Below are 26,997 nucleotides of genomic sequence, written 5' to 3'. Positions count from 1 at the left end.
GGAAGAGCAGTGTCAAGCGAGATGCGATCTTGACATGATCGGCTTCCTCTCCGAACGCACCCAAGTACCGATCCAGAGCAGCGCCCCTATGTCTCCCTGGGCAACTCTAGCAGCGGTGTGGCCATCGTATTGGCGAGTAGCACGACAACGTGCGTCGCACGCAGACGACGCAGAAAGTGAATGTGAGAACAGACCGAGGTGCCTTGGACGCCAGAAAAGAACGGGCACTCCACACGAGAGAACACTTCGTCCAAAAATGATCATTAAAGTACATCGTTAGCTTCCAATATACCAATAAGTCAGCACTGCGATGATAGAGTCCGGAGTCCATGCGGGAGGATGCAAGATGGCGGCAGACCGGGGATACAAGCGTGAAACACCACGTCGGGAAGGAAGAAGCACAGCACGGAAGGCAGGTACTATGGTCGTGTCCTAGGTGAAGCCTTGCTCGCGTGTAGGTCCTTGATATCGAAGAAGATGCTGAAGCAAAACGCGAGGAACAGCAGACACGCTGAAGCCGTCCCCACGTTGTACCCGTCGCACCTGCACACCAAACGTCAGTCAAACTACCTGCATCTCGACGAACGCGACGCAACGACTTACCAGCCCAGATATCCTCCCACCGGACACTTCTTTCCCATCAATATCACCACAAATACGACCCCCCACGCCAACGCCATAACACAATCGAATGCCATCAGCACCTTCAGCTGCTTCCTTGCTCGCTTCCACTGGGCCTCCATCGCCAGCCCCGCAAAGATGCCCCTTCTCCTCGGGCCTCCCTTCCTCTTGCCACCGTTCCCCTCAAAGCTCCCCGGAGCGCTGCCTTCCTCCCCCTCTTCTTCGACCTCCCACTCGTCGCGATCCCGATCCCTCCCGCCAGGACCACCGCCGAACATCGTGGGGTCCACGATTAGGTTTACTTGCACGCCCTCCCCCTGACCACCTCCCCGTCCTTTCTTCTTCTTCCCTTTCTTCTTGCCGCCGCCGGGCAGGCCCTGCACCGGAAGAACCATCATCCCGCCCGGGCCTTCTGCCCCAAAGGGTGTGTCGAGCTTGCGGTCGCGCGCGCCGCAGCAGCAGGGGCGGATCATGTACATGTATATGCAGGCGAGGAGGGTGACGAAGGAGAAGACGTAGAGGACGTAGGCGGCCATCTTGCCCTTGGGCGGAGGTGTCGAAGTCGTCTTGATGACCTGCGAGGCGGTCAGCACATGGGACATACATCGCGTGTGTAAGTGCCAGAACGGTAATGCGAAGCAAGGTATGGGTGCGACCAGAGAACAGGACTCACCAAACCAGTGTACACCGACGAGATACATGCCGCGATCACAAGCAAGACCTGGACACACCTCGCCGCTAACCTCTTCGTCGGACCCTCTGTGATCAACTTCCCCTTCTGATCCACACTCCCCACCTTCTCCTCGTCCTCTCCCGGTGTCCCCACCTGCTTCCCGCCAAACTCCGCCTGCAACATACGCATGCGCTCCTCCTTCGTCCCAGGGTCGACCGGCGCGTCTGCCTCGGTTGGATCTGAGCCCCATGGCACGAGGTCGCGCGAGGAGCGGGGGTTGTAGGATGGGGGAGGAGAGAACGTATACGGGTTGTACGGGTCGGGGTCGTAGTCGGGTGTAGGGTAGGCCGGGTCGAAGGGCGAGAGCTTGGTCGCGCCAGGACCATGACCCGGTGCGGAAGACGGAGGGGGAAGAGGTGAGTGAGCCTTGTTGGCTCCGTACCATGTTCGCGAGAAGGATGGGAAGGCTGCGATGTCGATCTCGGAGTCTGTGCCTGTACCTGCAACGCGGACATACGGGTCGTAGGGACCACGACCGGAGGTCGATAGCGAGGGATGGCTCTGGGGCGAGCGATGCGGGAAGGATGGTGGGGGGAGGGAGAAGGGCCTGCGGTTGGGCACGCGATGACCGACCTCGGATATAGAGGGCGCGCTGGAGGCGGAGGGTGATGCGAGGGAGGGGGGTTGCAATGAGTCTGGACTGCTCGCCAGAGGACGTGCGGCGCGCGGAGACGGAGGGTAGGAGTCGTAAGCATGGAATTCTGGCGGTGGGTATGGGTTGTTGTCGCGCCGCAGGTGAGCTGCGTAGTCTGCGAGATCGAGGGCTTCGACGGAGACGTCGGAAGGCTCGCGCTGTCTGCTGAGGTGTCGTCCTGGATTATAGGCATCAAAATGGTCATCATCAAATGCCCGAGGCATAGGGGGAAGGAGATCCTGAGGATCTGGAGACCATGGACGTCGGAAACGAGAAGAGGGCGGAGGGGTGTCGAGGCGATAGTCCGGATTCATTGTCGTAAGAAGTCGTACAGCGTCGTGAGTTCGTGAGGTTCGTTACTAGAGTCGGTTAGTGTGGGTATGATGAGGGTGCGAATACCTCGCTGGTGGACGTCGTGGTGGGCGAGAGCAGCGTCGGATGGACGAGATCGTTGCTTGCGCGGGCTGAGAGTCGCTGGAGAGAGCCTCGGGACCCGAAGCGCGTCGCGTGTGACAACGTAAAGGCACGTTCGTCACGGCGGAGCGATCGGGTCTCCCGTCAAATTGGTCTCCTGGACACTTTGGTCTCCAGGTCGTCGCCGCGACCGCCAGTGACTGCAGCTGCAAGGTGCAGCGCGACTCGGATGTCTGCATGAGTGCGAAGTCTGGATGGGCTTCGGTTGCTGGAGTTCCTCACAGAAATCGTCTTCGGCCGTGCTCAGTGCTCAGATCACTCATCAGCCCATAGAATGTCGTGCTTGCGCGCCCTCCCCACAACGACCGCATGAGGAAACCCTGTCCGACAACTTGCCTTGAGCCTACTACCCTGTTGGATCATACGTCACGATGAGCGATCAACCAGAGCTCGACACTGTTCGCCGGGCAGCATTGGTCGCCAGAGTCTATGACCTGCGCCAACCCCCGACCTTTCTCTCCGCACCCATATCTGCCGTCGCGCGTCATACCACAGACAACCTGCGCATCATCCTCTTCTCACCTCTCTTCGACCAGGAGAATGACTTTCCTACCAGCGGGCGTGAGGCGGATGCCGAGGAGCAGGCGAAGCACAAGTTCCCGCCGAGCGGGCACTGGGACGACGTTCAGAGATTGTTGACATACGTCTACGTCCAGGCGACCAGGGTCGCGCAGGAGATGAACAGAGTGCTACTAGATGTCGATGTACTTCTCAAGGCTCCCCACGAGCCATTCGACTCGGAGCTCATCCGGGATGCAGAGCGCACGTATCGCGGTGAGTAGCCTTCGCTCTCCTGCCTCTCAGCAATATTGAACCCGTGTAGTTGCACCCCTCTACCCACAGTCTCCCCACTACCTGGGGAGGGCGACGACCGGCCAGACATTCTGGTTCTGCAGCCCGACCGTCACCCACACATTCCTCAACACCCGGTCATAGCCCCTCCCTCAGAGCCAACGCTGCCTCCGCTCTTCCCAGTAGCGGCGCTAGGCGGGACCTTCGACCACCTACACGCGGGCCACAAGATCCTCCTCAGCATGGGGGCCTGGATCGCCCGCGACAAGCTCATCGTCGGCGTAACAGGTCCGTCCTAGCGTCCGTATCTCCCGCCGACGCCCCGTACTCACCACACACCCACAGACGACACGCTCCTGAAGAACAAATCGTTCAAGGACGTCCTGGAGTCTATCGCCGTACGCACAGCGCGCGTCCGCGGCTTCCTCGAGCTCTTCAAGCCCGGGCTCTACTACGACGTCGTCGCCATCTCCGACGTCTACGGGCCGACCGCATGGGACCCGAACATCCAAGCTCTCGTCGTGAGCAAGGAGACCCTGCCGGGTGCCGCCTCCAGTGCGTCCCTCCCTGCCTCTCCCTCCACACCGCGCAACGTACAAAGTTCCACGCTGACGAACGCCTGACAGTCCACAAGCTCCGCAAGGAGAAGGACCTTTCCCCACTGAGCACCTTCGTGATCGACGTGATCTCAGCCTCGGAGGCAAGCCTCGACGACCGGGACGCGGAAGCACTCAAGAACACCAAGATGAGCAGCACCTTCATCCGGCAGTGGATCGTCCAGACCAGGGGCAGATCGCCAGAAGCACCGGGCTCGTCTTAGCCCAGGATGAGCCCCGCTAGCGGGTCCCGGTCAGGGCGGAATCGAGATCCCAGGGCCTCTGGATCTGTTCACGTACGTAACGAGCCTCATCCCACCAGAAGGACAATCGGGACGGAAGCAGAAGTAGAGTGGCAATGTATCAATTAGGGTATCCCAGGTGTCAATGTATCTCCGTAAGTACAATGAATTACAGACCGCGCGACCGCTGCTTCCCCAACAAACGCCGCCCTCTTCAACGCGTGTGCGTTGTGTGTTCACACCTCGGCCCCGTCCCGCTCCGCCCACAGGTTCGGCAAGACTACTAGTAGTGTGACATGAACGAATAAGCAGAGAGAAAGTAGGTGCTAGAGATGCTCGAGATACAGATGTGTGTGCATAGGTATGTATGGTCCGACCGAGCCAGGAACGTCACTGGAGACCCGAGAGAGAGATAAAAACAAAGACCGTGTTCACTAGGTAGGTTACGCGCGTCGAGCCAGACCGAGGATGTCCGCACCCGCATCCGTGTCCGTCCAGCATAAGCCATGAGCATGCACGTAGTACGTCACACGCACCGGTCCCCCATCCCACGACGGCGGCGGCGCAGCTCGTTACTTCATCACCCCCACCGCTACCGGAGCTCGCTCGGCCCCAGGTCGATGAACCTCGTCATGCGCTTCATACCGCGGATGGCGACGCTATCCCGCACGCCCTCCATAACCGCCGCGAGGTCGTCCAGCTCGTCGCCCTCTTCGTCCGCCGCCTCCGCCATCGCCCCCTGCGCGTGCCGCTCGCACAGCATGCGCCCGTCCACCTCCCAGTACTCCACGAGCCGCTCCGTGCAGCGCGGGTGCTCGCACAGGAGGTGCTCGGGGTGGAACCGCTGGCCCGAGTACGACACCGCGCACGGGCCCTCGATGGGCTGCCCGCACGACGGCGCGGCGCATAACGAGTCGTTCGCTTCGTGATAATGATACGCACAGAACGGCTTGCCGTCCAGCACGTAGAACGTCTTGTCCGGGAAAGGTTTCTGCAGCGCACGCCGCTCAGCTCAGTACGCATTCGGGAACGCCCCGCGAGTGAAAAATGGGACGCACATGGCACTTGTGGCAATTAAAGCATTCGCGGTGGTACTTGCCCTTGAGCTGTCCATCAGAAGAGGACACCGCCTGCTTCTCAATCGTGAGGTTACACCGTCGGCACTGCGCAGCCAGTCAGCCCTATCCGCACCCGACCCCGACCGTCGCACACCGTCCAGAAATAAACGCACCTTCGGCAAATACATATTCTTCCAACACCGGTCGCAGAGCACGCTCCCGCCCTCCATCTGGATCCACCTCCCATCATCAATGACCTGCGTGCACTTCGCGCACATCCTCCCCTTCGGCCGGCCCTTCGTGATCTTGCCCAGCGTCGGGCTCGTGTGCGACCGCACCGGGAGCTTCGGCGGGCGACTCACGCTGTCGCGCTGGCCCTCCGGCGCAAGCGGCGCCGACTTCGGTGCCGGGCTCGTCAGCGGGGAGGGTGCCTCCTCGAAGAGCGTCTCCATCACACGGTCCAGCGCACCCGTCGACTTCGCAGGCCCGCGCGACGCGCGCGAGTCTGAGAGCGTCCGGCGGGGCATCGTCGGTGAGGCCGGCGAGGACACGGAGTACTGAGACTCCGAGGCCATGGACGGGAAGCGTATCTTGCCCCCGCTCGAGGGCCCGGTCTGCTTCGGCACGGACGTGTTGATCGGTGGCAGCTTCGGCGAGGGGAGCTCCTCGTCGTCGTCGTCGTCATCCGCGTAGGCCAAGCCACCAAACTCTGAATCAGAGTCAGACGGGGGCGAAGGCGGGCGCGGCGATATAGGCTCAGGACTGTCCGAAGGCGGCTGCTGCGCCTTGAACTTCTCAAAGAACGGCAGCCTGGGCGTGGTAGGTGTGGCGGGCATCGGAGGTAGCGGTAGTTTCGGCGGCTCGAGAGCTGGAGGGACGTAGCGGTCTCGTTGAGAGGAGTTCGACAAGCCTCTCGATAGGCGTGGACTGGGAGACGTTGAGACGTTGGGCGCGGGACCGGGGCTGGTCGGGGTCGTAGGCTGAGTGTGTGACTGAGGGTAGCCAGGGGACTTCTGTGAATGAGGGGAAAGGGTGGCCGGGGACAAAGGAGGTGTAGCACTGAGACCTGTATGCAGCATTAGTAGACTTCGAATTGTCATGGCATGTAGAATACGCACCGTACCGCGCGGCCGAAACGACATCCACAAACTTCGGCGCATTAGCGCGTCTGCCGTCCATACCCTGTCCAGGAATCATCAACGGCGACGCCGCACCCTCAAACCTGCCCATACTCGTAGCCAGCATGGCTGCATGCGCCGCCGCGGCGAATCCCCGCCTTCCAACGCCCGCCATACCAGCCGCTCCCCCGATCTTAGTGTCGATGTCAGGAACTGGCGAGCGAATAGGACCCGGAGCCGGCGTCGACGTGGGTACGGGCGGGGGACCGGGCGGGGAGGTAGGCATTGGTGGGGGAGGTCCATTTCCTAGGTTAGACGGCCGTCGGTCGAACTGCCTGCCAGACGTGGAGGGGGTCTGCGGGCGGGCGCTGAAGGGGTGCGCGGAGACACTGGACGTGGAGGGGGCGCGTGCGCGGGTCGGCGGCTGCGCGGGGGGAAGACTGGACGTGGATGGCATGCGCTGGCGCGGGGGGTGCATCGTGGGGTCGGCGGCATTGGGGGGGAAGCGAGGTGGGAACGCACTGGCGGTAGCGGGGCTGCTCTTGCTGTTGCTGGTAGAGTAGATCACCTCGTACTCGTCCGTCGCCGCGCTGCTCGCTGCTCTGCCGCGTCCCGGATTGACGGATAACTGGGACGGAGTCGGGGGACCCGGCGTCCTCTGTCGCGCAACGGGCGGCTGGGGCTGGGACGCATATGGCGAAGGTGCAGGACTGGAGTGGGCAGCTGGGCGAGCTGAGTTGGCTAAGGAAGGTGGAGGGGTAGCACGGAAAGTGGGCGTTGATGGTGTTCGAGGGGGGTAGAGACCGTCCCCTATAGATGGATAGCCACGTCCTGGCGTCGGCGACCGCGAGGACACAGAGGGGCTCCGTGCAGGGGGGAAGGGAATCTCTGTTGGCACGGGTGGTGGTGTGTTGCCAGCGAGAGGGGGCCGCATGCGTTGCGGTTCGGGGGATGCGGGCCCTGCAGGAAAGGGGGTTCGGGACGCACCATGGTCGAACCGGCTTGAGCCTGGCTCGGGCGCACGGGGGCTGCGGCGCGAACTCGTCGAGGGAGCGCGCGAGCGCGTGCGGGGGCTAGTCGGGGCGCCAGAGAGACTGACATGGGCGTTCGACGCGCTCACCTGGTGGGGAGTGATGGGCTGCTGCGACTGCATGGTGTTCTGGGAGGTGAAGGACTGCTTGGAGTGGTACTTTTGCGGGTCGCGCTCTATGGCGGAGAGGGGGGAAACGAAGGACTTGAAGGAGGGCATGGCAGGCTCAGGCTGACAGACATGGTCTCCGAGCTCGTGGATGGGGACGGGATGGTTGCAGTTTGAGCACTTCACGGAGGGCAGGATCTGCGAGATGCGACCAGGTTCAGGCACGGCTGCCGGGTTAAGGAGTTGGGCCATAACGAGCGTGGGCCCGGCGCCGCGCTGGACGAGAGAGGGGGGCTAGTATGTCGGGGAAGAGGGGGATTAGGAGAGAGGGAGAGTAGGGTAGTCTAGGCGGGTATGTGGGGAGAGAGCAACAACATGAGAGCGAACATGGCCATGTCGCATCAGAATGCACCCCACCGCGCGTGCGTGCCACTCCCGCCAAAATCCGTAGCCACCGCCTAGCGCGTCTTCTACCTCCCCCGACTCCCATGGCCCAGGCTCGCCAACAGTCGATCAATTGACGAGACATGGTTGGGTGTCGTGCGGGCGCGAGCAGACACCAGCGGCGGCCAGACGGGTGCTAGCGTCGAGACACGCATGGCCTGGCGCCATTCCCATACCACCCAGGCCGCCACAGCGTATGGCGCCTCGTCGCCCAAACAGGCTAAGCCCATCCTTCGCCCACTTGATCCGTTCTCCCGCACAAGAAGGCCAGTCGTATCGAGATCGTCCTGTAATATTCGGACTGTCGACCCTACCCCGCCCCGCAGATTCAGATCCTCGCTGCCACCCCGACGTCCCGATCACTTTACGGCAGTCCCTCTGCTTCCTACCACCCCGCACCCTGCTCGCACCGGCACAGTGTGCTCGAGTGGCCCTCTCGTTCGTGCGACCCGTCGTCATATGATGTGCGAAATGCCAAGCCCACAGATCAGTGTACAGTGTGGACGAATCAGATGGCGCCGTGGGCGATAGCCTCCTCGCTCGACATTGGTCGAGCATACTCACTTGTGCGCCGCACAAACGTGCGACACGTCGGAGCGTATGCACTGCCTGTCGTGCATGTAGCCTGTCACGAGTACTGTCCATGCATGCGTTGAAGTACGGTATGTTTTCGAGCATGACACTTTCGTTGAACATTGAGAAACCAGCTCCATTGCATGTGGACGTTCACCATCAAGCTCTGGTCTTCTCTGCATCTTTTCTCATGCCGGACTCTCGGGCTAATGTATTGTGTGCGATGGTGAAACCTCTGCGAACAGGAGCTAAGTACAACTTATCAGCGCGCCCATAGAAGCGCCGACTCGGAGGCCTAGGCTGCGATGCGCGACAGGTGAGTGCCACACATTCAATACGTTTCCAAGATTGATTTGCCATCGCAACCAGATGCGTGGCGTCGGAGAAAGATCGCTCCGTTCAACCATGTAACTTAACCTTGTCCGACGGTTGGCGCTTAGTCTAGTACAATAGCGGCGCACACAGGCAGGACACCAAGTAGTGGCACTACAACGGACCCTCTAGCGTGCAGTTACCTCAATGTGCACCGCAGTCGAGGGCCTGTCGCTACCCACGCAGAAACGCCATTGCGAAGAGACGTCATGTCCTCGAAGGATGAGAATGAGAAGATTCGAAGTCGGCCGCCGCATCCGCACCCCTGCCATAAATGGAAGGTCTGTCAATGGTACACTTGAACCTTGTCTGTCTGCGGTGATACTTGCTACCGGCGCCCACGCGGTAGAATCTTCGACGGTGCTCGTCTGACGGATGCGAGACGTCTGTTTTGTGCCATACATGAATAGCACAGCAGTTTTACACCTCCGCGGGCGTCCCTGGCAGCGACGGTCTGAACGCAAGAACTCGGTGGCAAGCCTGGTGCTCGTGTAGACAGTGAGTTGCCTAGACATTCTACATCGTATTTTGTTCAGCTTATGCAGTATCGTGTCTCTATCCAGCTATTTACTAGCGATACCCAGAGGATTCGTATCTCTTTCCAGATAGTATCGTGTGGTGCATAGACTCACCGGTTTATGGCCACGGTCAGTGCCCCCTCCTCCCCGATCAACGGACCGTTCGGTCACAACTAGTTTGACACATATAGCTCAAAGTCTAAAAGGGCATGCCATCCGACTCCGACTATGGCGCGTCAGTGGCGGGACGGTACGAAGATTTACAACGCAGTGTATCATGATCTCGTTAAGCACCAATGAAACGGAACAGATGGATACTACTGTATCGAGGATCACGATACGATGCTCAAGAGGGAAGGTGGGAATGTTTACGCTACCTGTTCGAACTATCGACGCGGTCGTTGGCGACGATGATGTCTGATACCGGGGTCAAAGCAATGAATAGCACTCGAGCCTAGCCGGTCTATGAACCCGAATCGGAACCTGCGAACAATACCTGCCACTCCCAGCGGTTCCGGCTCCACCGCACGGTGAGAAAACGAAGGCGATGGACATTTGACCGTGTAACAGATGTCGCGTTTGTTCCCTTCTATTCGCGTCGCTAGCATCTTTTGCGATTGAACGGCACTTATTGTAAGTAGTCACTATCCAAAACACGCGCCCTGTATCGCTCGAGTACGCACTAATTCCGGAATATAAAATCAGTTCTCTGGCCAATTGGTATCGGCCTCGTCCCAGTCCAGATTGGCACAACAAGTACAATATAAGACTATCAGCACGCTGCCTGTTCGTAGTTCCTGCGCCACCGAGATCCCAGAGCACCGACACCCTCGCGCTGCGCTGCGCCGACAATAGGCAGTACCCGTTACCCCACTCTCGTGCTAAGTATTGAACATTGAGCCTCAGGCGGTGTCCGGGCCTTCCGACTGCGGCCCTGCCTTTCTTGGCGGCCTGCAGCAGCTCGTCCTCATACAATTATACAGGATGTACTGTGAGGCGATTGATCACGCCGGCATATGAGGGCGATACGTAGTACTTGGCACACTGGCAAAACATGATGCAATGAATCAGGGACGAGACAATCCCCCAGCACCCCTTAGGAGCTTGAGCACTCGAACCTCAGAACAAGATGAGCAGCCTCCCCTCGGGGTGGCACAACACCCGCAGACGTTGGAAGAGCAGAAGGAGGAGAGAACGTCGGAGCTTTTACGAGGCCGTCCGGTCCTGACCACCAACCCGAAGCTCCTCATCTACACCGTGAGGGGATCCCCAGAAACTGATACGATGCTCCGTCCCGAATGACACCAGCAGAAGCCTGATTGGACAGCACGCCATCCCACGCAGCACAGCATACCATCGAGGAAGTGTGGAGTAAGGTCAACTGATTGCGGAGGTCATCCTGTCTTCGAGATACGGGGCATATATTCGAGGATCGAGACATCGTAGTACGCTTGAATGAGACGGCCTAATCATGCGTAGGTTCGGCGGATCAGCGTACAGACACCCTCTCTGCCTGTTGTCTTCACGCGTTTCATTCTGGAAGGCGCGCGACGAAGCGGCGAGTTGAGAATGGAAGGCAGCACTGCGAGGAGCGTGGCGGCGAATGGGGATTCGGGCCCGGAGCTAGAGAACCTCTCGAAGTCGCATGGACGCTCGGAATATACTCACGGAGGAGCGCTTCTCGAGAGCATGGGAGAAACCGACCGGATCTGCGTGGAGGCGGTATGGCGTCCTGGCATGCATCACACAAGTATGAGCGCATGCGCGAGCGAGAACGGGGGAAACGGGTGCCCGAGGCATTTCGTCGACTGGTCTACACCCTGGCACCCCGAGGTCTCCGCACCGGTGTAAGCCATAACGCCTCTCCTGCAATGACTTATCGCACGCAACAGCCCCGGAGGACTGCGCGCACGAATGTCGATCCCGCAGCAGTGAAAGCACCTGGCACTGGTAGTGATGAAAAGAGTAAAGACACGGTCATCTATGCAGATATGGAATCATCAAAGGCACTTACTAGTGCCATTCGAACTCTCAAAAACGCCGCCTGCGTCATTGCTCTGGGCGTCACCTGGTCCGAACTGCAGGTAAGTTAAGAACGACCGTCCGTGACGTCTGCGGGACCACCGTTAACAGACCACGAATGTTGCCACAGTTACCTACTTATTACGCACGTATGTACGCAATGAACCACCGCCGCCGCATCAACCAGCGAGCGTGTGACTGCTCGTGCACAATTACGTGCTATACCAACCGCGAGGCCACACCTTGAAGCGTCGGACGCAAAGGAGATGACTCACCTTCACAGGCAATAGCAACCAGATAATTACGCACCCCGTTCACCAAGACGCCCTTCCCCTCATAAGCCACAAAGCCATTGCGCACAGGACTGAGGAGAGGTTTCTAAAAATAACATGGCGTCTAGCGGTGGGTTTGTCTAGAACATCACATCCAATCTGACAGAGAAATTGAACACGCACCGTGCTCTCTTCCATCCTGTCGTCTGATTCCAGTCGACCTTCCAGCTAGGCTGACCAACCCCCAACAATACGCCAATATTACGCAAGCAGGCCCACTACAATCCCCGCGAGCGCAGCACCTCTCTTGCGAGGCCCTGAAGCAATTAAGCTGCTCCAAGGGTCATCAACCTGTTCCTGGAGCGAAGACAAGTAACAGAAACGTCAGCGCGAAATGGACCCTCGAACGCGTCTGTGCGTTGGTTCCTCCCGTCCTCTCGGAATTACAGTGGAAATACTGTTTACGGCCAACCGACGAGGGGACCGTCCAGCGGGCCGTTCGCCGGAGCGGACACCGGATTGACGAGATCTCGGAGATCGAGTGGTGGCGTAAGTCTGACCTTTGTGCCTGAGGCTAACATCGGTCTGCTTTGATCTCACTGGCAGCGGGAACATCCTCCAGGCATATCGGCCTGAGCAATGACAAGATGTAGCAGCCGACGATGAGTCGCATGCCCTCGACGCGTTGGTTCTGCATTGATATCTTCGGCTATGAACTCTGGTCGGAGTCATGCGCTGTGCTTAGTCCACGATGCAGATGTGATTGTTTATCGGTGAGACACTTACGGGGCTCTTCTGCGAAACAATCGTCTGAAATGCATGTCGACGACTCCACATGGCTGAGGGAATTGTGCGCGGCGGGAGCACCGCAAGGAACAGGCTTCGTGGAGAGGGGGTGCCCCAGAAAGTCTGACAATGGGGCCTGGTCATGCGCGTTGCCTCACCTTGATCGTCCTACAGCAAGAGGCATGACCACGGGCACTTACCGGCGGGACCGAACAACAGCATCCGACCGGGCTGAATCTCCTAACAGTGCCAATCTACGCAAAGGTACCAGTCAATCTTACTCCGACAGATGTTGAACACGCACCTGAGGCCCGACATATCGGCGTGGCTGTGTCCATATCCCGAGACCATGTAGGCTAAAGCATAAGCTCGAAAGCAATCGCGATAACGGGGGGACGATGATAGAGACACAGACATCAGGAAAGCCAACACACAGAGTACGACATTGCAGGAGTGCAGTAAAAGCGAATTAAAGTACTTTAAGACTTCACCCAGTACACCCCACCCTGCCTAAGCAATCGGGTCCCAAGACAGAAACACTAAATATAATGCGCACTACATGCCAGTAGGATAATGGTACTGCTGCTGGGGCGTGTGCGCTTGGGGCGAGGACGCGTTTTGCATCCCGACATCGTTCCGTTGCGGTTGTGGCTGCTGCTGCTGGAACTGGGGCAGCTGAGGTGCGAACCGAGCGAAGAAGTGGTCCCATTGGTCTGCGGAGTTCGCGATCAGTCAAAGTCAAGGATAGCAAAACGACCGCGGTCAATAACACTCACTCCACTCGAACATGCTGTTCGGGATACCCTCCATGAAGGCCGTATCCGCGATGGCGAACTGCTCGAGGGTGTTGGATGCCTGAGGCACATCCAACACATTCATGACCTGCACGTTCCCGGGTAACGACGGATCGTTCAGCACCGGGTTCACGTTCGAGTAGCTCCCGTCGCTCTGGGGGTACTGTACCATGGCGGCGTTCTCCTGCGTTTGCTCCTGGGGCTGTTGCGACGGGTCATGCGACTGTTGGTGCTGCTGTCGGCCCTGTCCCGAGCTCTCGGCTACCGACGCAGACGACCACGCCGGATACCCAGAGGAGGAGACGGACGAGACGGCACGGTCATTGCTTGGTCCAACGCTCGACACCGCAGGCGCAGGCGCCTCACCTTCAGTGGTATCTCCGCTAATATCGTGCCCTCCGGCAAGTGTTCGTCGACCTCGCCCTCCTTGGCTTCGTGTGTGCGACAAAGACACCTCCGCCCGGTCTTGACGGGTCCTTCTTGAAAATGAGCCCGCTCGCCAAGGGCGGCTTGCCCGTGACGCCGCCTGTCGGGTTCAACGCGGGTTGCGCGGCGTGGTCCTGCTGACCCTGCGTGGCTTCGTATAGGAGTGCGATGATCTCCGCATTCTGTATAAGTATGAACTTGTCAGCAAGCGGTGAAATATGAGCCTGTGACCATTCATGGACGGGCCTTTCGTCGTGCTGACATGTGGTCAGGCGAGAGAGACGCCTCCCATTTCCGTATACAATCCCGGAGCTTCTTCAGCTTCATTTGTGCCTCTGGGTCCCGACGCCTCGCCCATGTGTGATACTTCCGAACAATAATATGTGAATGTAAGAATACAACATTGAAGACGGATAGCATACCTGAACAAGCGCGCACGACGTCGCACAATAGGCGACCAGCAACCAAATATCGTACAGCCGCTCATGCGCGTCCAGCCAATCAATCACCTGGCCTGACAACTGCACCAATTCCGTCCACTTCTCGACGGTCAGAGCAAACTTGAGGTGCGCGGGGCACGCATACGATATACGCATGAAGACGCGCCAGAATAGAATATTCACGCAGACGTAGAACATGAAGAGCAGGCCTGTCAAGGCATTAGCGCCCCCGCTGACTTCTCACCCTGAAATCATGGGCTGGATTTACTCACCAGCGTCCCGAGGGGTGTCGGGCCCGTGAAAACGTAGGTCCTCGGGGAGCCTGGCCTTCCATGCGTCAATATCCGCTAGTAGCGCATGTAATTGTTCGTCCGTGGTGACGGTCAGACCAGCAGGACTAGAGCGATATAAGAATCGACCCGGTCGGAACACACAGACAATACGCACGTGTATATTGTTTTCATCACCCTGCCCAGCACGACGCTCAAGCGAACGAGCTCATCAAGGTACCTGTCGTTCGGGTCCCCAGATGACGGCAGGCGCGCATCACAGTCTTGGACGTCAATCATGTACGGATGCCCATAAGTTAGACTTATCCTGCATTGATCGGTCAGCGGTCACACATCGAAGCTGACGTCGGTGCACGAGAGAAGCTCACCATCGGTCGCTTATCACGCAAATGCCCCACAGTCGTCGCCGGAGCTCGATGTTTTGCCTCACCGACTCTGCGCGGTGGAAACCGAGGTCTTGTGCCTGCAGGTGGCGCGCATATAGTCAGTCTCTTGCCCACAGAGAGCCTGTTCGGAGCACGCACCATACGGATAGAGCATCCGAGACGAATCCACAGAGCGGAAAGGGCATTAGGTACGAACTGAGAGTGACAATCACCACACATCGCCAAGATCAGCAAGGCCTGCATGTTGACCGTCGACGCCGTGCTCATGACGTCCTCTGCCTTGATGAGGCTATTGACGGCATACCGTATCGACTCGTAAACATTCTGGGGCACGTCCCGACTGGCCCCCGCGACAAGGCACATGGAGTACATCAGCACTGGCGGCGGAGGACTGCTCGCGATGAATTCTTCCCGCGTCACGATGGGTAGCATAGGCGCAATTTCAGTGAAGTACGCGTTCACGAGCTTCTCGACGACGTCTCGCTCAATCCGCAGGTCGACTGGCTTCGGTAGCGCAAGCTGGAGCTCGCCCTGCTGAGGCTCATGCACGCGAATCACGCCCTCCCCACTGGAGCTCACGTCCCAAGAGTGGTGGTATCGCATGTCGAACGATTCATACGCGCGCGACGAAATCATCGCTTGCGAGTGCAGCATGTATGTCGCGGAAGTGGGGCCTATGAGCGGCATTAGAATACACAGCACAGAGGGTAGTGGCTAGCTACGCACCGAACACCCTGACATCCCCACTCTTCGCGTTGTCTGCTTGTGGCGATTGTGTACTCCGCTCGCCCTCCTTGTCCTTGTCTGCTGCCGCAGCCGCGGCCTCTTCCTCCAATTTCTTCTTCTTGAATCGCGTCTCGGTGATCGGAAGGAAGAACGTGCACTCGAAGCCGTACTGCTTGCAATGCTGGCATACCGGCGGCTCGCTGTCGGAAAGAACATCGCATCTGTGAAACGGATGAGGGCGTCAGCCCGCTCGAGAAGAAGGTAGAGGGTATGGAATAGATACAACATGGCAGGAAAGAGGACCAGCCGAGGAAGAACCAAGGGGGCGGCGGGGAGGACAACGCAACACCAACCTGATCTTGCGACTCCGGCAGCTGTCGCATGCGCGCTGGGTCTTGGTGCGCTTCTTGGTGTCGACAACGGAGGTCGAAGGGCCCTGGGTCGAAGACGAGCGCGCAATGTCACCACTGGAATCTGTTGTAAGACCTTGATTAGATGCCCTGGAATCTAAAGGACCATCGGATGACTTCCTTTTACGCTTAGTACCTGCGGTGGACGCGGACGGCGGGACGGGCGATGGGATGGCGGGGCTGCGCGCGCTGCTCTCGGCGTGACCGGACTGCGAGCCGCCATACATGTGCATCATACCCGAGGACGGGTAGGACGGGTATGAAGGGTAGCCATGCTGAGGGTATGAGGGATGATGGAGGGCGTAAGAATAATGGGTAACGTGGTTCGGCATGCCCGAGGGAAGGTGTGGGCTCTGGCCGTTGGCCGGCGACGCGGCTGCCGTCGGCTGGTTGAAGGGCGAGGGCGAGGAAGGGTACGGATTGCCATTTACTGGGTAGGACGGGTTCATCACGTATGCGGGTGAGGTGGGCCCGGGATAGGGCTGGAGGTGGGCGGTGAAGCGAGGCGCGTCGGGCGGGTGCTGGTCGCGGACGTTGGAGAGGCGGGACGCTGGGCGGAGGCGGTTGGTGCGGAGAATGAGGAGAGAATGAAAGACGCACTACTGCGGCCGTCCGGGTTGTCCGGGGGGTCGGTTGTGCGAGGGAGAGCGGACGGCTGCTTGTTCCGCGACTTCCTCGGCTTTGGCTGGTGCGTATCAGCGCCGTCGTGGGTGCTGTTAGAGTTGTGGGGAGGGGCACTGGCCGGCTTCGGACTAGGGTCCATCCCAGATTATAAATGTCACTGATTATTATCCTTGTCCCCAAGCCTGCCCAGCGCTCGATCAGCCTCCGCCACACCGCGCGCGCGGCACACGCACTCGCAGACACGCACCTGGTCGTCGTGCTCGCGATCCGCCGGCGCCGTTGTGCGCTGCTCGCTGTCTGGCGCGTCTCTGCAGTGAGGTCGGGTGGGAGGGGCGACGCGATGCCGAACGCGCCCTCCCTTTCCGTTTCAAGCTCAACACGCCTTTCAAACTCAGCGCCGCCACGTGAGCACTCCCTACGTCATCTGCCTCTTGTCCTGCCGAGCGGTGCCGTCTCCCACGACCAATGGGCGATCGTTGTGCCCGATATGGGGGGCCCGTTGTGCGTCTGCCCGCGTGCTGCGCGTTGAGCATGCACCGCCCCGCGTGTCCCCGGCCCTGTCCCGTCCGCGTGCGCGCATGCTTGGCCACACCCCTCACTGCAGCCGCCTGCCCAACACTCGCGCGACGGCGGGGGGCCGACGCACATCCTCGGTCGGGCGCCGCTGGAACGTCGGGGATCTGGGACACTGCGACACCCGCGTCATCGGCCCGTGTCATCATGCGATCCCATCGCCCGATCTCGGGGGCGCATCTTGGCCACATCAGCGCAGCCTCCAGCCAGCCCGATCCATCAGCCAGCCCCCGACGTTTCTGCGCGCCGCCACCTGCTCCTGATCACCGCCGCCCACGCCCGCGCCCACCATCCGCCGTCGTGGGCAGCGGCGGCGCCCCCGCCTGGCCTGCGAGCGCGTACGTACACCGCACGCATGCTCGCCGTCCACCCCAGAAAATTGCACGGCATTCCGCTATCAGAAAAATCCTCCGTGCGCGTCCTTGCACCGTACCACACGCCCCTAAGTAGATTGCCTTCCACGGCGCGTAGAACACCGAAGTCGTTCCACTCCTGATCGCAACATTCAATTACATCTGGCGGTTATCAATCTCAGGCGCTCGTCAGGCACCAGATCGACTCGTCAGGCCCGCCTTTCGCTCCCTCGAAACGGCGCAGTCCCATTTTCAGTCTGCCCCGGACCCGCAAGCACAAGCATCCGTCGGATGTATCGGTCTCTGGCTCTCTTTGCCGTGCAAGCAGACGAGCATCCGGCAAGCATGGATGTCGAAGAGTCCCTTCAGGCACCGAGAAGGCCCCTCCAAGCGAGCGTCGTGTCGAGAACAAAACACGGCTAACATTGCCCGAGCAGAACCAAATGTCAAATGTCAGTATCAGTCGAAGATACCATATGTACTACAAAAAATAATGTACCGTATAATACCTATCACAGAACTGCAGCGCGAGCCGTATTACCATCCATGTTTGATCCATGCATATATCTATCGAGTCGAACCCCACTGTCATTGCACCTTCCCCCGGCCCTCCTCCATCGCCTCTGTCCACGCGTCACCAGCCGCACTTCCACCTTCCGCATCCCGCAACAATCCGGGTTCACCTCTCGCCTGTCCTCAGTCGCGACCGCCGCTGCATCTAGCCACGAGTACCCTGCTGGTCGGCTCAGCACATACACGAGGTTGCGTCGCCAAGAGCCATGCGAAAACGGGTTGACAGGCGCCGGCCCCGGAAACAATGACTTGTGCGCCTGGTTGCGTATCTGCACGACCGCGATCAGTAGTATATTCGCTCTCACTGGACGTGAATACCCAAACGCACCTGCTCGATAGTTGTGACATTCAACAGCAGCAACTGTCGCCCGGTGACAAATGTCCATCAGCAAACTTATGTTCGACTTGGCAACATGTGAGTTGTGAAGCTGTGAACAGAGCACTTACCCGCGAATGATACAGCAACAGAGCCATGACAGGCCAAATCACTAATAACGACATCACGAACGCTGCAGCGCTCCCAGCGCCGTCAGGTGTTTGCAGCGCCTCCCGAAAACTAAGCCGATATGGTGAGCGAGTAAGGAGGTACAAATGGATAGCAGTCGAGCAGATCACGAGGATCAAGGTTGCAACCTGCAGCAGTGGCAGTGCCCAAAAGGTTAGTATGACAGCGTTTAGCATCACAGTAGTCGAAATTGTGGCGGTGTGACGTGATAAAGACATCGCAGGCATATATGAAACACGAAACTCACAGCAGATGTAAGAAAAGTGAAAAAAGTGGTATAGTTGCGTTTCCCGACGCAGTTGTTCACCCACTGGCAATGATGGTCGCACCCCTCCACGCAGTTGTCGCACTGGAACGTAACATCTCAGGCTCAGGCTTTCTCTCTGGACAGCTGCTCCGCAAACACGCACCATTTTACAATGACTCGACCGTGGTGGTCGGTATGTTCTGCACGTTTGGCAGTATTTCGTTCGCACCCTGAGTTGACATGCGATCAGCAATCACCTCCCCGCAAAACGTGCGCCACTTACGTCTCCGAACGGATCCTGATGTCGCGAGGCAAAGGTGCGCGCACGCTCTCACTCGACATCTGCGCAGCGTACGGCGGGTCAGGGTCCAAATTCCTCGGTAGAATGCCCGGGTCCCTAAACGCCTGAGCAGCCAAACGCGCGTCAGCATCAGCCGGGAACCCACCAACCCGCCGCGCGCACGACGCACCGTAGCAGCCATGCTGGAGATCGTTAGGAGACACATGTACGCGCCTAGTATCGCTACTGCCGCGCTCTCGTTCTGCCACCACCATACGCACGTCGTCCCGAACCATACGCCAGTAATCCCGAGCACGACCGTCAGCGATGCCACGAACGCCCAGGGGGCGTCTCCTCCCGTGAGGATGTGTCCATTCAAGAAGAATCGATTTCTTGATGGATATCGCTGCCAATTACGCACAGGCTTCCCTGTGCGCGCATCCACTGCGGGTGTCGCGGCGAGTGGCGGGCTGATATTTGGCGGAGCGGGGTTGAAGTCCAGCGAATGCGAGGAGGACGAGTCGTCAGGCTGTGGGGACGGACTCTGTTTCCGTCGTGTCTGCACGTTCAACTCGAACGTCATCCGCGCAGCCGTCGCAGGCGAGACCGGGGACGTTTGGCCTGACCGTGCGTTTGTCTGGGGCACGGTGAGACCAAGCGGGCTCGTCGGGCTCGTGTGCGCCGGCGAGCGCCGGCTCCCGTCGCTGCTTATCCCGCGTTTGAATATCTTCTCGAAACTCCCGCGCAACATTCCGCTCGGGCTGAGGGTCCCGTCGTGCGTCCCATATGGGGCCATCTGGGTATTCAACGAGGGTCTGCGCGGCCCGGGTCCGATGGGGAGTAGCGGTTCTCTACTGGCCTTCACCGTTGCTGTCCTCGACGTTGGGCTCATGGGTGCGTTCGCGCCTTGCATGGTGGAATGCCCTACGCTATCCGTGGCTTCAGAGGCATCATGATCTTCCGAGAGTCGACTGAGGCGCACGGAGTCCATGATCATTGGTAGGTCGGCGGATATCGCAGACCCGACACTTGATGGACGCATGTTGGGAGTGGTGGGGGAAGGTGGGGGATAGCTGGGGCGCGAGGGGTGAAAGAAAGATGCAGGAGGAAGGATGCCTCCCGCGTGAGACGAAGGACGCACAGGTGGTCGGAGCTGGAGGGGAGGGGAAGAAACGGAAGGAGGCAGACCCGTGGGTGGTACCCCAGACTCGCCAATGTGGCTCACGCTGTGCGTAAAACGCGAGCGCGATAGATCTGTAGAGCTTGGACGGCTCGGTGGTGCACTCCCCGAAAAGCTCCCGCTGCTTGGTCGGGTCATGTTGATGGAGAACCTCTGCTGGCTCGGACTCGGGGTCGGCGCGAACGGCAGCTGGAGGCTGGTGCGGTGAGACGTAGTTGGTAATGAATGTGGTGTCGCCATGGCGAGTCAGAGAAGTGGATGAGACTATGTCAGGCTCCAAGTACGATTTAAAGACCAAGAGCCCGCTGGTGCATGCACGGCACGAGGATTACCTGGGAACGGGATTCGTCAGCTCGCACAACGCCTGGAGTGACGGCAGGGCATGGCTTCAAGGAGGCTGAGGAGCAGAACGCACTGGATTCTGGGAAACACGGCCAGAAAAGCAAGTCCTCTGCCTGGAGACGTTGCTGCGAGCGGCTTTGCAGGGTTCTCTCCCCGCCGGCGTGCTGGATGCAGGCTAGCTACCTCGCACAAGCGCCCACCGAAGCTCTCCTCGCCACGCTTACATAATCAACTCCGAAACTTACACTTGATTATTAATGCTATCATATCATGCCACCGGTATGCATCCACCATGAAACGCAATGGCACCTAAAGCCTCAGATGTCCGTGCAATAAAACTACATGATCAACCCATACAACGGACTACGACGGTTCCGAGTTTCCTTCCGTACGATAAAGCACAGCGCTCATCATGAGCCACCCAACCACAGCAATCTCTTCACGCCGTATTCCATTTTAGCGTACACGCTTGTCATGCGTTGCGCATCTGCCAGGCTACCCATGCGCAGTCAGCTCAGGGTCCTCTGTATCAGTGGTCACAAAACATACCTGACGATGTCCTCCTCGGCGATGAATTCATCGCCTTGCGCGCCGCCCGCTTCCACACAAGCCTGCCGGATCGTATCCACAATCAGGTCCGTTGCCTGCTTGCAATTTGTCGCCCCTGAGAGCTCGTCGGCAGGCTCGATGAAACTGCCAGTATCTCGACGCATGCGGGTGGGATCGATGGGCAGCATCTTGAATGCTACAAACGACGAATCGCCTTCAGCGATCGGAACGGCTGCCCTTGACAGCAGCGACGACAATGTAGGTTGCGTTCGGGCACAGGAGCGCTCGCTCGCCTTGACAGCGAGGCGATGGAGGTGGAAGATCCGGTACTAATGGAGAAGATAGATCGAGGCTGTTGCGTATTGAATAGCTTGTGACACGAGTGTCTTGGCCTACATTACGCCAGGTGATGACGAAACCGGAGTTTTGTTCAGGGTCACGGCTAGCCTCTTCTAGGGGTGACAATATGTAGGCGCCTTAACACAAAATGTCAGCAGCGTTCAAAGACGGAGACAGCATAACAACCTTTTGTGACCTTCTCTATATCCTTCAATGGTACACGGGTATACATTTTGACCTTTTCCAGAGTATAGTCATAACTCTGCATTCTGCATAAGCAGATATCACGGGTTTCAGAACATAAGACAGCTCACTATGATATATAGAGCCTTCATCGTCTAGATGCCGCCCTCAGGTTCATTGTCGGTACGACAAACGTTGGCACTCACCAACAATAACACCTTCTCCTCAAACTTATCCCCGACCTTTGTGTTCAACTCCGTGGGCGAGAACACCGTCCATCCGGACACAAGCGCTCCCCTCGGATAGCACACGAGACACCATGTTGCAATGGCATCCGCCCGGATCTTCGAGATGCGTATGAGGTCCCGCGGGTCGCTCGACTGCAGCTTGTTCAAGAATTCCGCGAACACGGAAATTGTGCGGTTGCCCAGCATGTAGTCGATCACCGCTTGACTGAACCAGTCTGCGAAGGTCGAGGCGTACATCCTGCCACAAGTTCAGCGCAAGGTATGTGACCTCGAGGATATGCTACCTCGCTAGGGAGTTGACACCATCATTCACATACCGTTAGGTCGCGCTTGCCCGTTCTAGTGTAGTCGCCCTATAAATGACATGAGAAGCCCCGCAATGTCTTTGGTAAGCCTGACCTTGAGGGCAGAGGTACCAGCGCTGATAGGTAATGAATTAGACAGGTGTGACACGGGTTTCCGTATTGCTCACTATTCGCGACTAATGGCATCACCATTATTCGCCCAAACTAGCTCGTGGTCAGCATCATCATATGTTCAAAAAACAGGCCTACCATCATTGAAGACTATGTCAGTTTCTGTTCGGGTGGTTTGTCCTCTGAAGGGTCAAGCAGCGCCACGGCACCGAGCTGGCGATTCAATACGTGGCGTGCGAATGCCGACTGCAGGACATTAGCTCCGGGGTTATGCTTCCTGACGCGCCTGAACGTCACTCACCTCCACTACATTCGTCCGATCTAAGCAGTCAATACAATTCACCCGATACACGCCGTTCTGGCGGGACATTATGGTGTTGTTCGAGATCCAGAAGTAGCTGGCCAACAAGCGAGGTCATTATGCCAGTCAGTAGTCAAAGTGTCTGACCGACATACCCCTGATTCTCAAACACGCGCTCTAGTTGGGCGATGAGATTCGAAATATTCTCATATCTGTTTCATGAGCGGCGCCCGAAAAAGCTGAAGAAAGCACTGACTTCATCCCCTTCGTTTCCGCATGGAAGTCGTACGTATGGTACCTATACACGTCGTCACACGCCTGACGAAAAACAAAATAGAAGGCTGCTTACTGTATCCGCTTGTCATCGAGCTCTTTCACATAGTCACGATAGGCGTCAGTGACCTGTGCTTCCTTGCCGTGCTGTTCGGCAAGGTTGATGATGTTCTGTGGATGAATGTGAACATCAACAACAAGTCCTAATGGAAGGGTGAACATACATGAGGCCCATATACCGCTAATGTCTTCTGGAAATGCCGGCGGATGGCATCGAGGTTTTGGTCGTGGGTCCTGTCAGGTGCAAGCTGGGGAGCAGGCTTAAGGCTATACCCTTCCTGCTTCCAGTACAGAGGTACTGGAAACGCGATGCTCATGAGTCATAGGCTTTCTTGCGTACAAAGGATACGTACTAGATCCGCGGATTTGAACGTGGCTGAAGACGTTCGAGAAGCCTTCGCGCTGAGATTCGCAACGATGAGACCGTCGAGATCAGGCACGGCTGTCAAAGCATGACTGACCTCTACGCGCATGATGGTCTCCGTCTCTACAAAATTCGCTACGTTGGCATCCTCGTCGATCCCTCGACGCTGATATCTCAGGCCGGCACGGTCCCTTGACCTTCTTGACACAACAACATAGTCGACGAGAGCCGCGTCGCCCTCCTCCGCCGCCACCGGTTCTCGGGGGACGTGGAACGATGCAATTTGATAGTAGCCTTGCATAACAGGCAGCACGTATGGGTGCACCTGCGTCATGCGCAGTTAGCGGTCATTCATTGTATAGGGCTTTGAATTTACCCCGGCGTCGATGAACGGCTTTGAGAGCCATTCATTCCACCAGAACTGACGATCCACTCTGCGCCACAGAGGAAGAGTGGGCGAGGGCTCATCGAGCACCTCGACATTCTCGCCAATTGGTCCGAGCGTCTTCTCCTCATTTAGGGCATTGAGCTCCTTAAGCAGCGCATTCTGCGTGTGCGCCTTCGCGATCATCTCGTGTTTGTGCTGCAGGGACCTAGTGACATCTGCAACAAGTCTGTAACACATCCCGCGTATATACAAACGTTTGTGCCTACCGAAAGCATACGCAAAGTACATGCCGCCCTTCGTGTACTCCCGGATAACTTCGCGCAGTACCTTGTCCTCCAGCTCGCCGCGCTTCTCCTCCTGCGTGGCAGGCGCGGGAGCAGTCGTTTGCAGTATGGACTCCACGATTTGTGCGGGTTCGTCATTATTCTCCTTCATCATATTGTCCAGAGAAAGGCGCGCATGATCCTTGTCCGCGTCTGTCTCTGTCTCAGGCTCCTCCTCCGCACCGTGTTGCTCTGACGAAGTTGCGGCAGCAGAAGTCCGCCTGGGCAGCCGATTCCAGAACGAGAGGCGCGCCGCTAGGGTCTTCGCCACCGACTCGGTGTTCGTTGTAAACGTCGAAGATGGAGCGGACGACGCGACGGACATCACAGACGAGGACGGCGAAGGGGAGCACCTTCATTTACACCTTGAGCATGTACCTTAAACTCGTGAGACGTCTGTGGTGACATGATCTTGATGCTGGGCTCTGCTGCAAACGTCACGCGGGGAGAGGACGTCCCTCCGTTGTTGGGAGATATGACTGAGCTTGCTGAGAACAGTGTCTCAGCAGGTGTACGTTGTGATGCATGGAGGAGTTCTGCGTCGACAGAAGGTGTGTCTGGCCTGGAGGAGGGAGGTGCAAGAGAGCCGCGGGCATCGGTGCTGTTGCGAACGGCGAGAGTGGATAGGATTGGACGAGCACGGTCCTCGGCAAGCGGTATGGACGTAATCCCCTTTACGCTGTATACGGCGTGTCTAGGGTCAAGTACTGTGCCAGTGTAAGCAAAGTCTACGTCAGTCACAAGCGGAAGGCTCACAGTGGCCGACCTCCGTCCGCGCTGAAATTACGAGCAAGTACGACGCTAGACAGCATGGTCAATGGCTCGGAACACGATCTGACATAATGGAACAAATACCAGAGATAGGGTGAGGATCCCCACAATCCCATACACGACCACGCTCTCCGACCAGTCAATATGGTCGAATTCTTCTCCGTGCGGTACTCCTCGACCGTAGCGTTCTTCCCCCAGGGAATGCAGACGTACGACTCCACATGAGTCTCGCTCAAGAAATGAGGTCTCAGCAGTAGCCCGCGGTCCGTGGCTATGATCGCAATGTGCTCGTGCGGACATGGGTGAGGCAGGGGAGGCAGAACATATTTCGGCTGCAGGCCAGTCGCGTGCGATCCTCCCGGCGCGGTACTGACAGGGTTTACTGGAGACGCGGGGACGATCTTCTTGGGGGTACCAGCCCTGTTGAACGAAAGTAATCGTTTCATGATTTGCCGCCAGCAGTCATGAAGATGGGGGAAAGCAGAGGTGAGAGCGGAAGCACAGCGCGCGCGCCCGCTCTCAGGCTGAGTTGTGGGCGCGTACGCGCGATGACATCAAACAGGCAGGCACCATTGTATCGGGGCCACGGAAGTTCTATTCGTTCACTCTCGCCTCAAACTCAGTGAGCTGATGCGACGACAACGATATATGTGGATAATTCTGTTCATCAAGGTACAATGGCTACAACAAACGTGCACAGAATGCGGCAGTAGGTACGGTATACGAAGCTCAAGCTCAAGCAGGAGGGTTGGCAGAAGAGCGGCCTTCAACCCGGACGCCATATCCGTAGCCTGCTGTTCCAGTAGGGCCGTTGTAGTGCATCTCCGATACATCGTAGTTGCCTGCAAGGACGCGAATGAGCGCCCGCATTCATCAGCATGTGCACATTGCGTACCAATGAATTTCCAGCCATCTTGCTGCACATGGTACAGGTTGATCGTGTTTCCAGAGAACGCATCACGATGCCCTGCAGCGTAGATGCTCCTCCTCCCGAGCTCTTGTGCCTCCTCGTCCGATAGATCCCACCGGTATCCTTGATCCAGGACGCCGTATGCGAATGTACTACCGGAACCAACAGAGAATAGGTCGCCTTTCAGTCGCGTGCCGTCCGAGTCGACGTAAAAGATGGCGGGACCCTGCGTCGAATATTAAGTAGGGAGCAAAACAGCTTCACCACAGGCAAAACGCACCGTCTTGTCCCAGCCACAGATCATGGTGCCCTATTCAGAGACGTCTTAGGGGATGCAGTATACAAGGAGACCGAGTGACTCACCATACTTAGCCCCATACCTTTGTAACTGTAGACGAGATTGCTCAAATACTTGCTCGCGGCAGCTACTGAAATCCGCTCGCGGTTGCGGAGTTCATGCAATCGGCATTGCATTCCGAGGTATGTCTCCCAGTATTGACAGTCGGCTGTGAAGGAATAAATTCGGGTTCATATAAGTCATTCAAGAGTACACGTACCGGCACCACCGGCCATGGTTCCGAGTAGGTATGGGTTGATCTCGATAACCTTCTTCACCGTCCCGGATGCTGTGCGGAGTCCTCAATTTCTGCAAGGGTCAGAGCATTCATGATACACACCAACGTAGCTCCCCGCGGTAGCCCGCGAATCCACTGCAACGATAACTCCCCCTTTATATCTGAACGCGAGGGTCGTCGTTCCGTGCTTGATCTTTATCTTGCAGGACGGGTCCGCATGGTCATCTGTGTGCAACTGCAAGAATGCTGCGGGCTATCAAGATGTATGAGCAAGGAAAATGACCGATTAATACGTGCAATGCTCACATCCGGGACTGATGGGACCATGAAGCTGGGCGCGCCATTGGCCATGCCACCAAAGCCGGCTTCAGAACCCCACATGGAGTCGGAGACGTCTTCTTCATCAGCAACATATTCTTTCATTCTTCGTAGCCCCGCCGCGGTTCCAGTGGTTGAGAAGCGATCCGCGAAGGAATTCATGGTGAGAGGGCGAGAGATACGTGAAGGAGGAGCTGACGCGGCCAGACGCGTCGCCAGTCCAAGAGACACGCGTAGGCACGTGCGCACGATCGCTCGCTACGATTTGTGGGCGCCTATACTGAAGCTATAGATAATAGCTACCTTGTCGCCACCGTGAGCCTAGGGCCTGTGTCTCAAGATCCTAGCATCGACTCAATATTAGATCTGCTCTCTATCATCATGTCCTATAAAGATTGTCTCTCCCAAAACGGCATGCATATTTGACCGCTACATCG

General features: G+C 57.9%; 8 protein-coding genes across 8 annotated transcripts; 1 reads left to right on the top strand and 7 right to left on the bottom strand.

Moving 5' to 3' along the window:
• Positions 1–145: 145 nt before the first annotated feature.
• Positions 146–2,503, bottom strand: B0H18DRAFT_993292 (uncharacterized protein). The gene is made up of 3 exons (XM_048045184.1): positions 1,295–2,503; positions 604–1,196; positions 146–543 (listed from the first exon to the last, which is right to left on the bottom strand). The coding sequence occupies exons 1-3, from the start codon at positions 2,300–2,302 to the stop codon at positions 420–422; spliced, it is 1,725 nt and encodes a 574-aa protein (XP_047896202.1). The 5' UTR covers positions 2,303–2,503; the 3' UTR covers positions 146–419.
• Positions 2,504–2,586: 83 nt separating this feature from the next.
• B0H18DRAFT_993291 (Nucleotidylyl transferase) lies at positions 2,587–4,265 on the top strand. The gene is made up of 4 exons (XM_048045183.1): positions 2,587–3,236; positions 3,306–3,542; positions 3,600–3,809; positions 3,881–4,265. The coding sequence occupies exons 1-4, from the start codon at positions 2,834–2,836 to the stop codon at positions 4,072–4,074; spliced, it is 1,044 nt and encodes a 347-aa protein (XP_047896201.1). The 5' UTR covers positions 2,587–2,833; the 3' UTR covers positions 4,075–4,265.
• Positions 4,266–7,995, bottom strand: B0H18DRAFT_993287 (uncharacterized protein). Its single transcript, XM_048045182.1, has 5 exons — positions 7,256–7,995; positions 6,162–7,228; positions 5,324–6,130; positions 5,151–5,255; positions 4,266–5,083 (listed from the first exon to the last, which is right to left on the bottom strand). The coding sequence occupies exons 1-5, from the start codon at positions 7,656–7,658 to the stop codon at positions 4,685–4,687; spliced, it is 2,781 nt and encodes a 926-aa protein (XP_047896200.1). The 5' UTR covers positions 7,659–7,995; the 3' UTR covers positions 4,266–4,684.
• Positions 7,996–13,390: 5,395 nt separating this feature from the next.
• Positions 13,391–15,565, bottom strand: B0H18DRAFT_133692 (fungal-specific transcription factor domain-containing protein). Its single transcript, XM_048036786.1, has 9 exons — positions 15,456–15,565; positions 14,868–15,403; positions 14,712–14,806; positions 14,501–14,650; positions 14,326–14,450; positions 14,036–14,262; positions 13,860–13,979; positions 13,554–13,795; positions 13,391–13,495 (listed from the first exon to the last, which is right to left on the bottom strand). Exons 2-8 carry the CDS (start codon positions 15,381–15,383, stop codon positions 13,571–13,573), a joined length of 1,458 nt encoding a protein of 485 aa, XP_047896199.1. The 5' UTR covers positions 15,384–15,403; positions 15,456–15,565; the 3' UTR covers positions 13,391–13,495; positions 13,554–13,570.
• Positions 15,451–16,477, bottom strand: B0H18DRAFT_133698 (uncharacterized protein). The gene has a single exon (XM_048036787.1). It carries the CDS (start codon positions 16,312–16,314, stop codon positions 15,697–15,699), a length of 618 nt encoding a protein of 205 aa, XP_047896198.1. The 5' UTR covers positions 16,315–16,477; the 3' UTR covers positions 15,451–15,696.
• Positions 16,478–16,909: 432 nt separating this feature from the next.
• Positions 16,910–20,440, bottom strand: B0H18DRAFT_1083798 (DHHC palmitoyltransferase-domain-containing protein; the record flags this gene model as incomplete). Its single annotated transcript, XM_048031706.1, has 7 exons — positions 16,910–16,996; positions 18,099–18,257; positions 18,436–18,621; positions 18,741–18,842; positions 18,904–18,970; positions 19,024–19,145; positions 19,211–20,440. 7 exons carry the CDS (start codon positions 20,438–20,440, stop codon positions 16,910–16,912), a joined length of 1,953 nt encoding a protein of 650 aa, XP_047896197.1.
• Positions 20,441–20,952: 512 nt separating this feature from the next.
• Positions 20,953–25,971, bottom strand: B0H18DRAFT_1083797 (SacI homology domain-containing protein; the record flags this gene model as incomplete). The annotated part of the gene is made up of 23 exons (XM_048031705.1): positions 20,953–21,037; positions 21,092–21,384; positions 21,422–21,567; positions 21,617–21,692; positions 21,745–21,768; positions 21,820–22,066; positions 22,334–22,370; positions 22,416–22,439; positions 22,487–22,523; positions 22,579–22,675; positions 22,734–22,790; positions 22,835–22,876; positions 22,928–23,022; positions 23,076–23,209; positions 23,265–23,313; positions 23,373–23,600; positions 23,652–23,878; positions 23,930–24,339; positions 24,372–24,693; positions 24,743–24,787; positions 24,826–24,884; positions 24,929–25,161; positions 25,948–25,971. 23 exons carry the CDS (start codon positions 25,969–25,971, stop codon positions 20,953–20,955), a joined length of 2,991 nt encoding a protein of 996 aa, XP_047896196.1.
• Positions 25,872–26,785, bottom strand: B0H18DRAFT_133441 (nucleophile aminohydrolase). Its single transcript, XM_048036785.1, has 4 exons — positions 26,549–26,785; positions 26,345–26,495; positions 26,225–26,293; positions 25,872–26,173 (listed from the first exon to the last, which is right to left on the bottom strand). The coding sequence occupies exons 1-4, from the start codon at positions 26,720–26,722 to the stop codon at positions 25,968–25,970; spliced, it is 600 nt and encodes a 199-aa protein (XP_047896195.1). The 5' UTR covers positions 26,723–26,785; the 3' UTR covers positions 25,872–25,967.
• Positions 26,786–26,997: the final 212 nt, after the last annotated feature.

Source organism: Fomitopsis serialis (genome assembly GCF_022376445.1).
Source record: "Fomitopsis serialis strain Sig1Antser10 chromosome Unknown B0H18scaffold_16, whole genome shotgun sequence".
Classification (NCBI taxonomy): Eukaryota; Fungi; Basidiomycota; class Agaricomycetes; order Polyporales; family Fomitopsidaceae; genus Fomitopsis; species Fomitopsis serialis.
Note: the sequence above shows the minus strand (reverse complement) of the source record. Positions and strands in the feature narration are given on the sequence as shown.